This window comes from Nannospalax galili, unplaced genomic scaffold (assembly GCF_000622305.1).
Source record: "Nannospalax galili isolate Female #2095 unplaced genomic scaffold, S.galili_v1.0 scaffold32, whole genome shotgun sequence".
Classification (NCBI taxonomy): Eukaryota; Metazoa; Chordata; class Mammalia; order Rodentia; family Spalacidae; genus Nannospalax; species Nannospalax galili.
This window is the reverse complement of record NW_008335297.1, coordinates 2700113-2714375: the sequence shown is the minus strand read 5'-3', so window position 1 is coordinate 2714375 and position 14263 is coordinate 2700113. Positions and strand designations below refer to the sequence as shown.

The 14263-nt window shown below is 41.7% G+C and overlaps 1 protein-coding gene across 2 annotated transcripts in view; it reads left to right on the top strand.

The window, feature by feature from the left end:
• Shisa9 (shisa family member 9) overlaps positions 1-13311 on the top strand; it is a 317404-nt gene extending 304093 nt beyond the window's left edge. For both annotated transcript variants that reach the window (XM_008829907.2, XM_008829906.2), the window contains one exon: positions 9646-13311. In XM_008829907.2, the coding sequence (XP_008828129.1) occupies positions 9646-10025 (380 nt within the window). In that variant the 3' untranslated portion in view covers positions 10026-13311. The remainder of the gene's footprint in view (positions 1-9645) is intronic.
• The last annotated feature ends 952 nt before the right edge of the window (positions 13312-14263 follow it).

Sequence of the window (14263 nt, the reverse complement as noted above, 5' to 3'; positions counted from 1 at the left end):
TTTGTCTGCCAAGGCTGGACTCAAGAGTGATGGATTCAGGATTTGCTTTCAGGTATTTTGGTAGCTGTTGGAGTGGTTAGAATCAGTGTAAGTACCCTCTCAAAGGCTTCTAGATAGGGGGAGAAAACAAATTTGGCCACCATTTTAGAACAATAGTGAGTTGTTTCCCTTAGCTACAGGTGGGCATTACAGTATTGCAGACCAAGATGTGAAGTCTTATATCTGAGCAGCACTCTCTGGTTAGGAACAAAATCATCAATGAGAAATAATCGTCTAAACAACTTTTTATATGGACTTAAGCCTAATGTCTGAGAAGTGTAATCCCTTGAATGCTTCAAGAAATATGCTGATCACTTTACTCTTTGGTTCTACTTTCCTTTTGGATGTTTAAGACCATACAGTTGGCCCAAATAAATCAATTTATATTTACACCTAAGGTTGTTTGAAGGTCTGTTCCTCAGGGGTCACACGGGCTTGGGAGGAGCTCCTGGCTCCTTTCTTTTACCAGTGAGGAACTACTTCTTACAGATGGATCCTAGCCAATGAAACACGCAAATTTTTGAATACAGGGCTATTGTGTTCATGAAATCAAGCAGCAGATCCTGGTGTCCTGGGCTCAAATTCCACTTCTATCACTTGGACAATTTGTCCAAACTCTCTGAACTTCAGTTTCCCTGTTTATAAAATGATATCAATAATAGTATCCACCTCACTAGAATGCCAAGTGAATAAAGAGGGGGTTAAAACATGTAAGTTTCCTGGTAGCATATGTGGCATAGATCACACACTTCATAAAGGTGAGCTTTATTCATGACCACAGATGTGGTGTAAAGCAGCTATAACAATAAAAATGTTTAAATAAAAAAAAATTGTGTAGCCACTCTTGCCTCTATCTGACACTATTCTACCTCTTCCAAGCTCCAAGTTATATGTGCTAAGGAGTCCTAAGTCTCTGCAAACATTCAGGCAGATATATAACATCTATGTCACCTGTGTAAGAAATAAATACCCTTAACTGAGGCTCCAGTTCCTCAATCCCTATAAAGAACAGATCACTTATTCTTTTGTGATATGGATTAGATGACCAACTAAGGAAACATCCTGACCATTTCTAATATACTAGAGAATGTCACCAGGGTGGTTTTGTATCAGCACTTTTCTTTCTTTATCAAATGCAAAATGTTGCATTCGAACTATGCACTAGGTATGGACTAGATGTTTGGGAAACACAATCAGAAGAAAAGATAATAATCTCTGTCTTAAATGGAGCCTATATTCTAGCCAAAGGAGAAAGAAAATAGATGAGCAACTAAGAGAATTTCATATGGTAGTATGGATGATCAACATATTAAATTAGGAGCACATAGTTGGAAATGTCCCCTTTTGGTCACCAGGAAAGCTCTTAGGAGCAGAAGACTTTGGTCAAAGAACGGAATGATAAGACATATTTTTACCAAAAGGATAAGTAGACATGACGTTCAAAGGCCCAAAGACAGTGATATGTTTATGTGCTCAGGAATAGAAAAAGACATCCATATATCCTGGGTAGAACACTGTATTCCCCAGATCCGTGTCCACTCGGAAGCTCAGGCTGTGAGCACGTGTGGAAATATAGTGTGTCCTAGTTTGTTTCTTCAGTCCTGCGACAAAACACTCTGACCACTACCAACTTGCGGAGGTTTATTTATCTTACATCTCCCAGGTCGCAGTTCATCAGGGAGCCCAAGGTGGGAACTCAGGACAAGAACCTAGAGGCAGGAGCTGGAGCACAGGCCATGGAAGAACTCTGCTTACTGGCTTGCTCTCCTGGCCCCTGTTCAGCCTGATTTCTTATGCAACACAGGCCCACCTTCCCAGGGGTGGTACCACCCACATCACTCAACAATCAAGAAGATGCCCCATGGATATGGCCATAGGCCAGTCCAATGAAGGAAATTCCCCAATTGAGGCTCCCTCAACCCAGGTGAGTCAAGTTGACACTAAAGCTGTCCAGCACAGGTTGTAAAGGTGAAAAGATTAAAATAAGGGCATAATGGATTAATGTGGGACCAAATATGACTGGTGGCCACACAAGAAGAGATACATCATTTGAACACACAATGGGGGGGGGGAGTCCGGGGGGAGAGAAATTGAAGACGTGGAGTGATGAGGCAACAGGTGGACAAAAGTGCTAGCAACCAACAGAAATTAGAAAAGGTAAAGGAGGATCCTGTAGTAGGGTTTCAAGAGGAAGCCTAGGCCTACCAACACAGTGACTGCAGACTTCTGACCTTCAGACCTGGAAGAGAATACATTTCTGTTCTCTAAAGACAGTTTTGTAGAACTGTTACAGCAGCTCTGGGGAAAGAATATCCAGTGATGGGTTTCCATCAGTGTGGGATGGAGGGAAGTGCACAAGGAGTCAGATTCTGGTCATCTAGACTTGGGGCCCTCTGAAAAGAATGTTTGTGCTTAAATGTGATGGGAAGATTAATTGCTATATTTTATCATATTATTGAACCAAAGACAGAGATAGATGAGTAATGGTGAAAATTCTGGTTGGGCATTGCTTAGCAGGTGAAATTCATCATCAGAGATCTAAGAATACCACTAGGTGAGAGCAAACTGTGGGAAGCCCTCCTTGAGATATCTTTGGCCCAAGGAAAGAAGGTAGGAAGGAAGCCACCTGCTGAGCCCCTCAGATACACAGCCTGTCTTGGAAACTGGTTATTACCTTGACACTCTCTATTTCCATGGATGCAATTTTCCATCCCATCGTGCACCTGTACAATGTCTGGTGCTAATTAAGAGAGAGACAGATGGAGAAAGGTGCAGTTTAATTTTACAGTCCTGGCTCCTTCAAGGCAATTAGCCTCATTGGAAGAAAAGCATCTTTTTCTTTCTTTTTCCATCTTTTTCAGATGAAGAGAAAATGAACTAGAGAGGTCCAGGGTTGCTGAGTGGCTCACACATCTGTTTCTTGGTTGGCTTGTCAGCCATCTGCCTATGAGCTAGTGGGGCTGATTAGGTTAATGAATTTGTTAATGGGGCTTACAAGACTGCTCATTGAATTCATTATTTCTTTCACTAGGAGCTGTTTAAGATATTAAGACAGGGATTAAACTGCATACAGCAGAGTGTGTCCACATATGCATTTCTTCCCCAGCATCTGACTCCCAAAAGAGAAGAAACACTGGGAAGGGGGTTTCATGAAACCTACATTACCAGATAGTGAGAATAAGCTGCGTACCAAACCTTCAACCATCTCTTTGTGGTTGAAATCATCTCAAGAACATCTCTTTAGAGATCTTTTCTGTGCCCCAGGAACCAAGGCTATGACTATACTTCACTTTTTAAAAACACCCCAGAGTCCCATAGAGAGATATGGTCAGACATATAAACAGCAGTGGATGAGGCAATCTTACCTATGGGACATTAGATGAGTGTAGTATAATATTGCTTTCTTCTCTGTATCACACAAATATGGTTTCAATTTCCCAAAGCTACCATGTTCCTTCTTACCACAGGGCTTTTGCAAATGCTGTTATGTATCAGTTATCTACTGCTGCATAACAAATGCCCCAATGCTCAGTTGTTTAGCATAGCCACTGTTTATTGGGATCATGATTCTAAGTCAGCTGGTCAGTTCTTCTGGTTTGATTGGTTCCTCTAGGCAGGACTTGCTCAGACTGACTTTTGGCTAGATTGTTCAGAATGGTCTTGTTGGATATCTGGAAATTGGAAGGGTATTGGTTGTTTGAAACATGGGTATCAGGCCTATGGGTTTCTCATCCTCCAAGGAGGAGGCAGCTTGGGCTTCCTTCTTCACATGAATGTGAGCTCACAAAGTTGCTTTCAGAAGCTGCTACAAGATATAGTCAAAGCAATCAATAAGGCAGGCCAGATTCAAGTATGTGGAAATAGATGTTTCCTCTGGATGGAAAGAGGATTATGGCCACGCTTCCAAAACACTGAATGTTTTCTTACCTGGTCTCTCATCACCTTTGGATATCAGCTTAAAGAAGATATCTTCCCAGAAGCCTTCCTTGGCTACCACTCACTTCCTGTATCCCCTCTTAGGGAGTAAACCAGGCATTCAACCAACATGGTAGGGAAGGGAAGAGGGGATAAAGGTGGCAGATTGGTTTGGATGGATGCTCCTTCATGACTGGTAGATTGCTTCATACAGAGTAAATGCTCAATAAATGCATATTGATTTTAATTCAGTGCTACTTCAGTAAGGTAAAAAATAGGTTATATATATATATATGAACTATATATACATATATATAGCAGTTACTGCGTTCTAGGAATTGCTGTACGTAGCTTATGTATCTTACATGCTTTTCTCTGCAGAATATCTAATATTATCTCCCTTTCAGCCCAAGAAAACGTGTATAACATGGAACTGGCAACTCCACGGTCTGTTTCCAGATCTCACAGACTTTCTGACCTCCTGTATGTACTCTTGCTTCAGTTCTCAATACCAGGTTCACCAAGAGACCAATTTAGGTTGGGTGTGGAAGAAGTTGTTGATTCTGCCTGTGGGAACCCACCAATCTGCACTGACATTCCAGGAGTTGGATTCTTCCACATCTACTTTCCTTCAGAACTTTATGGGAAGACACGCCTCATTTATAATCAGCTTTCTCCATTTGTCAAAAATGAGATGCTTTGACACTTGCTCTATGCAGACCTTGGACTAGTCTAATGTTTGGGAAATATGAGCATGGAAATGAGACATGTAAGGTCACAACCAGGTGGTGATGAGGGTGAATGAGATTTTCAGTAGATCACTGGAAGGCAAGTGGGAAAGAAGCTTCTCCACCACATTCTTGATCTGAAGTTTTCAGTACTGTTATTTTGCTTACACCATCACCACTGAATATTTATTGAATACTCAATATTTACTAGGAACTAGGTTGCACACTGCCATGCAAGGGTGGACAAAACAATCAGACCTGGCCTTGCCTTCTAGAATCTCTAGAGAGAATGAGATAGACACTAATGAACAAGTTGTAGGAGCAGCTGTAAAGTAGTAGCAATGCCAGGTGCCATGGAGAAGGGTGTATCATGGAGGGGTCTGACCCACTCTGCCTTCCTAGAAAGAAGAGCTGTCTGAAGTGGGAGGCAACGAGGATACTAGGAGTAGGGTGTGTGGCTTTGTGATGGCTCCCAAAGCTGTTCCTGTGGTTCTCCAGATCAGCTGAGGATCAGCTTTACCTGTGATTTAAAAATAAACTATGCCTGGGCTAGCCTTTCAGAGATTCCAATGAAAAGGTTTGGAGATGGGTCTGTGTGCCTGAGTACTTTCTCCCTGATCCCCCGTGATTGCTTGTATCACCAGGATGGACAGCAACTAAGCCACAAAGATGGCTCTTCAAGAATTCATGATTTGGTGGTAAAGCTGTTGTGACCATGGTAGTTTTAAAATAGCATAGTCAGAGCTTTCGTGGAGACAGCAGGGCTTGTGGGGGTAAGGGAGACCAAAGGAACATGAGGCAACATCTTAACTAAGTCTTGAAAGATGAGCAATGGTAAGACTGAGGGCAGAGACTGGTGGGATATCTTGGTTCACAGGTGTGATTCTTGGACCATAGCAGGAACCCTATTATTATGGTTTAAATCTGAAATGAACACATAGGCCTATGTGTTGAATGCTTTCCCCCAGATGTGGCACTATTTTGAAGGGTGTGAAACCTTTAAGAGGGGGAGCCTGGCTGGCATAAGTGTGTCAGTAGGGTTGGGACTTTGAAAGTTATACCCACCCCTGGTTGCAGCCTGTCCTCTCTGCTTCCTGGTCCACTGTGATATCAGTAGCCTCTCCCATATGTTCTTGCTGCTAAGAACTCCATCTTGCCCTTTCTGTCATGGTGGACTGAAATCTTAAACAAGGAGTCAAAAGAAACTTTCCTCTGTCAAGTTGTTTCTGTCAGGTATTTTGTCACAGCAATGCAAAAGTAACACACTCGTTATATTTATAAACTTAAACGTACACAGCTCTACGTAGCATGTATGTGTCTAAAATTGCATGTAGTCTGTGAGATTGCATGGTTACTATCTTTCCCTCCCTAGAATGTCTATCCAATTAGGCCAGAGGCTCTGCTGTGTCTGACTCTCTCTTATATCTATATATTTCTGGTGTCTAGAACATTTCAGGTGCCTATCTGGTGAACAATTTAGTGACTGAACCAATGCCATGATGGTGCTTGGGCAGACCAGCAACATGATTAGCTTTGCATCTAAGAGTTATGCCTTTGACTGCCTCATGGTGAGTGGATTGAAGGAGGTGAAATGAGTCAGTTTGTTGACTGAAGTAGAGAAATATTTAAAGCAGGTAGGATAAAAGAGAGAAGTACTTGTTAGACATATTGCACTTATGCTGCAAGAGGAGAGGAGGATGAAGTCAAAAGTTATTCTCAAGCTTCTGGCTTGAGGGACTAGGAGGTAGATGATCTGAGAGCTAAGAAGGAACATAAAGAAGGTTAAATATGAGTGGTGCTGATAGCTTTGTCCTCTTTATGTCTAGGGATTTTTCCCAAAAGATACCTGACATTGAATTTTAAAGTGTAAAGGGGCATCTCAGTGCATCTTCTGCTGACATGTCATGATATGGGAAGTATAGAATTTTCTTCTGGAAAGCATGGAGATGGCATTCTAGTTCAAACTTTGTAATTAACGTGTACCATCTTAAGAGCTCAGGACGTTTCTAAAATGTGTTCCTTATATCTTCAGTGGTAGACTCTAAGATTTCTCTTGACTTTGACAAAATATTGCATTTTTAAATAGCTCTAGAATTTAAGGAAAGGTGGTTTTTTAAAAAGACTATAGCAGTTTGGGTTATTTGTATTACAAGAAATAGAAATCCAGATTAAACTGTATTTAACCTAGAAGGTTAATATGTGGCTGCCTGGGGTATTGTTTCAGTAGAGGCCAGGCATCCCAGGAACCAGCTCTGTGATCAGTAAGTGATGTCTGTCACAGACACAGAGGGAGCAACTGGGATGTAACCATTCCTCTGTGGCCTTTCAGATGAAATATCAAATGAAGGTTATTGGACTTATGTTCTACCTTGGCTTTGCTACTAGCTATGGTTAACCTTAGTTTAATCATTTCATAATTTTGAGCTTAAAAGTTCCCTAGTTTGTATAGCAGGAATCATATCTTCATTTTTCCTACCTTTGTACAGGAAAAGAGAAAAGAATAAGAGAAGAAACATGTTACTTTGATGATTTCCGCGAATTTATGCAAATTCACAACTGTAACACTATGGGATGTTAGAAGTGAAAATGAATGGGGGTAATAAATATTTCTGATTCCAAGTGAAATATAATTTCAAATGTTTAGTGTTCCTAAAATAATCTAAAAGAGCTCCCTAAATCAAGGGACTCTAGATAGGCTGGCTAGACCTCAATGGATGGACTTGTACTGGGGAACACCTGGGGACACTGACTTGACACAGAGAGCCTTAACAAGGATGAGAGAGTATATGGGCTTCAGTGGGGGAGGGGACTATGGCAGGGTGCTAGTAGGCACAGGGGTATAAAGATGATTAATATTGATTGAGATGTTTTTTATGAAATACATAAAAATTAAATTTAAAAAAGTTCTATTAACAAAGAAAAAAGTGAAAAAAATTTAGAAATAAAATTGCAAAATAAAAAGATGAAATGAAATAAAAGGGAGTCATTAAATTATCAGATAAATAAGGATATAAATAAAAAGAAATAAAGTAGGAAGGAGGAAGGAGAGGAGACTGAAGGAAAGGAAGGAGAAAGGGAAAGAAAGAGGAAGGAAGTGTTAAATGTAGGACAGGATGTGATTAAACTGAATAAAAATTGGCATAACTCATAGATGAGTTGACAAAATATACATCAAGAGACTTAACCATGTTTATATTCTTTGGCCAAATCGTTATAACTTGAGTAATCCAGAGAAGAGGTCAACCAGCTTTGTCTTAAAGGGTTCAACAGTAAATATTTTAGACTCTTCAGCCATGCAATGTTTGCCAACGGGATTCAATTCCACCATAGCCACAACGGAGAAAAATCAGCCGTGAAACATAGATAAATGAATAGGCATGGCTTTGTTTTCAATAAAACTTTATTTATAACAGTAGGTGGTAGCAAACTTGATAGTACTCAATGAGCCATAGTTTGCTAATTCTTGATGCAGATTAAGAAAATATTTTTTAGAACTATTCTAAGTTCAAAAATCTAAATATGAAGGAGAGATTTGAATCAAAAGATTTTCATCTTGGGGTGGGAGAGATGGCTCAAAGATTAAGAGCTCTGGCTGCTCTTGCGGAGGACCCAGGTTCAGTTCTTAGCACCCACATGGCAACTAACAACCATCCCAACTCCAGTTCCAGGGGATTTGACACCCTTCTCTGACTTGCATGGGTATTGTACAACATGGGTGCACTTACATACACACAGGCAATACACTCATACACATAAAATAAAAATAATAAATACAATTAAAAATTATCTTCATCTCTTCCCTATTTATTGGCACAGCTTAAATTTCATCAATAAGGGGATGGATTAATTTTGATAGCTTTATGTAAGGAAATGTTATGTAGGCATTAAACATTACTTATTAGTAATTCATAAGAAGATAAAGGATGCTTGAGAGAATATTATAGGAAAAACTGAATTCTTTTTATGATAGTGATGGCTAACATCAAGCACTTAGTGTGCATTAAATCTCTTAACTCTCTAAACCAAGCCATGAAATACTTTTTTTGTTTCAAGTACTTTCCTTATGCAAAAGTGGATGTTGGTAGAACTTAAGCAGCTTAGTCAAACTTACACTACTAGCAAGTGACGGAATTGGCATTTGGGTGTGATACTACTAAAAACTAAAAGCAAAATAAAAGCAATCAAGCCAATACAAGTCCAGAAGAGGTTTGAGATGGTTCAGTTGGAAAAGTGCTTGCCATTCAAGTGGGGGGATCTGAGTTTGATGCCTGGAACCTACATAAAAAACGCAGAGTGTGGTGGCACAGTCTTGTAATCCCAGTGCTAGGGATGTGGAGATGGGGGCCCCCCTGGGACTTGATAGCCCCTGAGACTATTGGAGTCTGAGTTTTGGTAAAAGTGAGCAACCTTGTCTCAAAAAATGAGGCAGAGACTAGCTGAGAAAAATCACCGAAGGTTGAAGTCCAGCACCCATGTGTACCTTTCAGTACACACACACACACACACACACACACACACACACACTCACAAAATCCAGAAAAGACCAGAAGAAAATATATCCATCAGTTGATACTGCCTTTCTTGAGTGCTAGGTGCTAGATTTTTCAGTGGGTCTGATCTGATACCCTTTCTAGTGAGCATGATTATTTTAATAGAGAGGAAACAACAGTTGAACATCATAGGAAACCAAAGGTTGGCAACAGGTAGGAAGACGTGTTTAATCGGGGCAGTCTAGAGATCCCCTTGGGCATGCCCTTAGCCCTCTTGTTCCTGCTCTTGTTTGTGGAAAGGACGTGGTGCTATGCTTCCCTCTGTCTTGTTCCAGGTGGAGTTTCTAGTGTCTTGTTTTGACTCTGCCCATTTTAATGCTGTTCTCAGGTTCACCTGCCTAATCCTCTAACTCTTTCTTCTCTCTCCCTCTCTCGGCTCTCTCCTCTTCTCCATCCACTTCCCCACTGTGCAGCTGACAAGGTCAACGACGACTTCTACACCAAGCGAAGGCATCTGGCCGAGCTGGCTGCCAAGGGGAACCTACCTTTGCATCCCGTGAGAGTGGAAGATGAGCCCCGGGCCTTCAGTCCTGAGCACGGGCCTGCCAAGCAGAACGGACAGAAGTCCCGCACCAACAAGATGCCCTCTCATCCCCTGGCCTACAACTCCACCGCCAACTTTAAGACCTGGGACCCCAGTGACCAATCTCTCCGGCGGCAAGCTTATGGCAACAAGGGCAAGCTTGGTATGGCTGAGTCGGGTTCCTGCGACCCCTTAGGGACTCGCACCCAGCACTTCCCACCCACACAGCCATACTTCATCACCAATAGCAAAACAGAAGTGACTGTCTGAGCTTTCACTGCAGGGAGTACCCTGGAGACCACACTTAACTGAGAGAGGCAAAAAATACCATTCCGCCCACACCGTCCTGGTCCTATCCTCCCCCCAACACACACTAGCTCTCTAAAGGAACCAACCACCGACCTACCCGTGACACGGAATCACGCTTTTCCTGGGTCATGCCTAACACGCTCCAGCAGGCAGCTGAGGAAGACTGAAACATGGACATTCAGCAATACAGCAGAGGGGAAACTGAGGCACACTCCTTCCCTTCAGGCCAACTCACATGTCCAAACTGTGGGAACTCACTTTTCTTTTTCCTCCTAACCGGAAACTGAAATCCATGATGAAAAAAAAATATATATAGGTAGCACAATTTAGAGAAATTGTCCATTTGAGCACATAATCTACTTCCACACACTGTCTGGGTGAACGAATGAAGGTGGACAGGTGGGAAAAATGATTGGGGAGGAATCTGCCCATGTCACAAGTGTTGTCTAGTCCAAAGAGTGATGCAGATACTGAATTCTGACAGTCCGGAGATAGTAGGGAACCTCAGCGTTTCATATCACCAAGTCAAAAACAAGAAACACACACTCAGACTCTAAACAAATAGACTCTGAGCCCCCTGACAGTGATGGGAAGGAAAGAACATTCTAGAAAACTCCCATAAAGACTGTGACCATGGAAATGGGAGGGGTGGGCTTTACGATGGGAATAGGGTCCAGAGAAATAAAAAAAAAACACGAATTTTTTAAAAGACATTAAAAATATAGGCCCACTACAAAACAAATGAGAACAGAGCATTAATTTTTGTGCAAAACTTTCAAGGTTTAGGAAACCCACACTCCCAACATCAATCCACCATTGGAAGATGAACAGGAGGTGTGATGAGGACTGAGAAGCCCGGCTTCCTGGTGTTTCTCCTTTACCTCCAAGACGGGGAACAACCATAGAATCAAATCCTCTATTAACCGTCTGTCCCCTACATCCCTTCCCCTTCAGTGCGTTGCTGCTGCCAAACTTCAACTGCTTTGGACTGAAAAATGTCATAAGCGTGGGTGGTGCCTTCAATGTGTTGCTGTTGTTAAAGTGATGGTCTCGTTTCCCAAGTGCAACCTGTGTTCTTTTAGCCTTCCTCCCTTCTGTTTTTTTCTGCAGTACTGATGTTTCCACCTTTCCTTTGTACGTGAGCCCACCTCATTCACACCCTTTGAGAGGGCTGCTGCTATGTCAGGGGTACCTAAGGACACTCCCAAAATTCCTACACCCCTCCAAATTACCCCTGGAGGTGTTTGGCATCTTCCCCTCTCACCTGGAATCTCTCAAAGTTGCTTACAGATTGATTCTTATAACCAATAGCCTTTGAGTATCCCAACAAAGAAAATCTTCCTAAAATCCAATTTGTTTAGAGGAAGCCCAGACAGGTACATGGAAGGGGAAGAAATTATCATTTAAAGTGGGAGGTTTTCAAGTAGCCCTGAAGGTCTTAGCTAATTAGCAGGAGTTTTCCAAAGACTCACAGCTCCTTTGGTGTGTCAGAGGCTCCAAAAGGTCTAGTCAAAGGAGAGTTGGAGCATTGCATGTGATGTTCTGCCTCCTGGGTCTCTCTACTCATGCAGTCAGCATATCCACATATCCTCTTCCTCACTCCCAGCAAGTATGAAGAGGCCAGTGATGTCTTTGATCCCACTGGGCCTCTGTGTCTCACCTGAAGCCTGAGCCTGGGTCAAGCTTCTCCCATCTGAAGTGGGCCCACGTCAAGCTTCTCCAGCTTTTAAAAATAGTAAAACTTCTGCTCTTATTTACAAATGAATCTTTCCAAGAAAAGGATTCCATACATAAAGAAGTTCAGTGAAAGGCAGTGTAGAGGTCGGAGTGAATGTAGAGATGCCAGTATGCTCTACAGGGAAGTAAAGATTGCTGGGCATGGTGGTTTTTCATTGATATGAGTTAGCTATATCCTTGAAACACATTGGCATCCAGGTATCCCCATCTCAGCAGTGGTATCTAAATGGATTCAGTTTTAATCCATGTTATTTTTAAAGGAAAACATTCTGTCTTCACATGTAGAAGACCAGAATCTATTACCATGAATAAGAAGTAAGCACGAAGGCAGCAAAGATCAAATTCTAGCTAAGTGCTGGTGCCCCTGAAATGGTCTTAACTAAAGCTGTCCTGCTGTTTCTCTCTCTATGATAAAGACATTCACAGGTGTTAGTGTAGTTGAAGATACCTACATCCAAAGAGCAGTTTCTCCTTGGGATAATCAGGTGAACAGAAAAGTAAATGAAAAGAGAATCCATTGTTCTATAAGCCAGTGTTAGATGGTGCTGTGTTCATATGCTACCTGCATCCATTTGCCTGTGCGAGTGGTACACAGTCTGCTTCAACAAACACTGGGCTGGCTTAGCTGAGAGGTTCCTTCCAGGCCAAAGGTTCTGCAATTCCTCTTCTCTTCTAGATCACTTTCCCTTTTTGTCCTTAACCTACTCCATTGCACCCTTATCTATCTCTAAGGATTTTCTTGATTTCTAATCAATAGTATCTTACTTCTTCTTCATGCGCTTTCTTTTTGGAGTCAATTTTGTTCAGTGAGGTTGGCTCCTTAGGAGTCTGAGATTGTAATTTTGGCTCCAAAGATGCAGCTTGGTCAATAAGATGTAGCAGGTACTTCCCAAGTGGTGCTGTCCAGGGACGGCCCAACAGTGCTTCTGTCTCATTAACATCCAGTTGGCTTCGGTAGATGAGCTGGAGAGAGACAATCAGACAGGTTCAAGGCCTGTTTATTCCATTATTTGGGAAGGTAGACAGACTCCATGATATTGAAAGGAGGGTTATCAATGGCTGCCGTGTGCCAAGACAAGGACCCTGTGGCAAAGGTGGGGAGAAACGGAAAAGTCAGATCAAAACAGACTCTTCTCTCCTCATTCTGTGTGAAAGCACCAGACTCTTCTTCCCTCTAGCTGACCCAGATTTCTAACTCAATGGGCCAGACAGAATCTGGCTTCCTTCACCTTCCCAGAGTGTCTCAGCCCCCACCTGCCTTGGGCTCTGCCTGGCGTTCCCATCTAACTCCCCCAGTTTTTTTGTGTAAATGGAGCAAATATTTTAGTAACTGTATGTTCTGCAAGTAAACCTGTGTTAATACTTGTCACAAGTGCAGAGTTTATGATACCAATAATACTTCCTACAATGAAGAAAAAACATTTGTTTGTTTTCTATGAGTGTTTATTTGTAAACATATGTATTCACTATATTAATATGAATTTCTTACCTGGCAATAAAACTGATTATATGTGACACATTTGCAGTTTCTATTTATCTTTAGAGACTCACAGCATAATCTGAATTTCTACCAGGGAACACAATATTAGTGCTCAGAGCTGAGTCTTTAAGACACAACATTTGGGGCAGTCCTTGCATAAAAGAAAAAAAAAGTAGTTAATAGCAAGATTTCCAGATTTTTGCTTGGAGTCTTTTTGGTAAGTATGTCGCATGCCAGTCAGTTCGTTTCCTTAAAATATGATATTTCTGTGCCTTTTTATTATAACTAAATTAATATTAACGACCAAGAACCTAGCTGAACTTTGGACTTCTGTTTCTGTTAGTAACCAGGGTTGTAGACAGTATAACTATTGAAAGAACTAAAGGACAGGATAAGACTCGCCCTTATTTATTAAATTTTATTTCCTGACTGGTCTCTGTTAGCATTGAGTTTGGTATTTTAAAGCAGAAATCTGTAATAATATGGTTTTTCCTAAAAAACACTCCAAAAAAAGAAGATTCTGAACATTAGTGATTCACCTAAGAAGTGACGCTGAGCTGGTGAGTTGGCCTCGTGGGTCAAGGCACTGGCTGCCAAATCTGAAAACCAAAATTTGATTCTGAGGACTCATACGGTGGAAGAAGAGAGCTGACTCCCGTAAGTTGTCCTCTGACTCCCACATGTACCCCATGGCATACATGAGCCCTCCCCCACACCAATAAATAAAAATAAATAAATAAATAAATGCTATACAGTTGAAAAGTCAAGAAGTGGAGGCGATTTGGGGAGGAGATGGAGACGACGATAAGGCGGCCAGCCAGCAAAGGGCTCTTAGGATGTCTGTTAGAACTCTACGTGTTTGGACTTCTGGATACAGGTGATTTTTTTCATGTTTATTTTATTTTTTAAATCAGCATACAATGTGTCAAATACCACTATGACATTTTCAAACAAAGCATGCTTGTGGCTCTCCATCCCCACC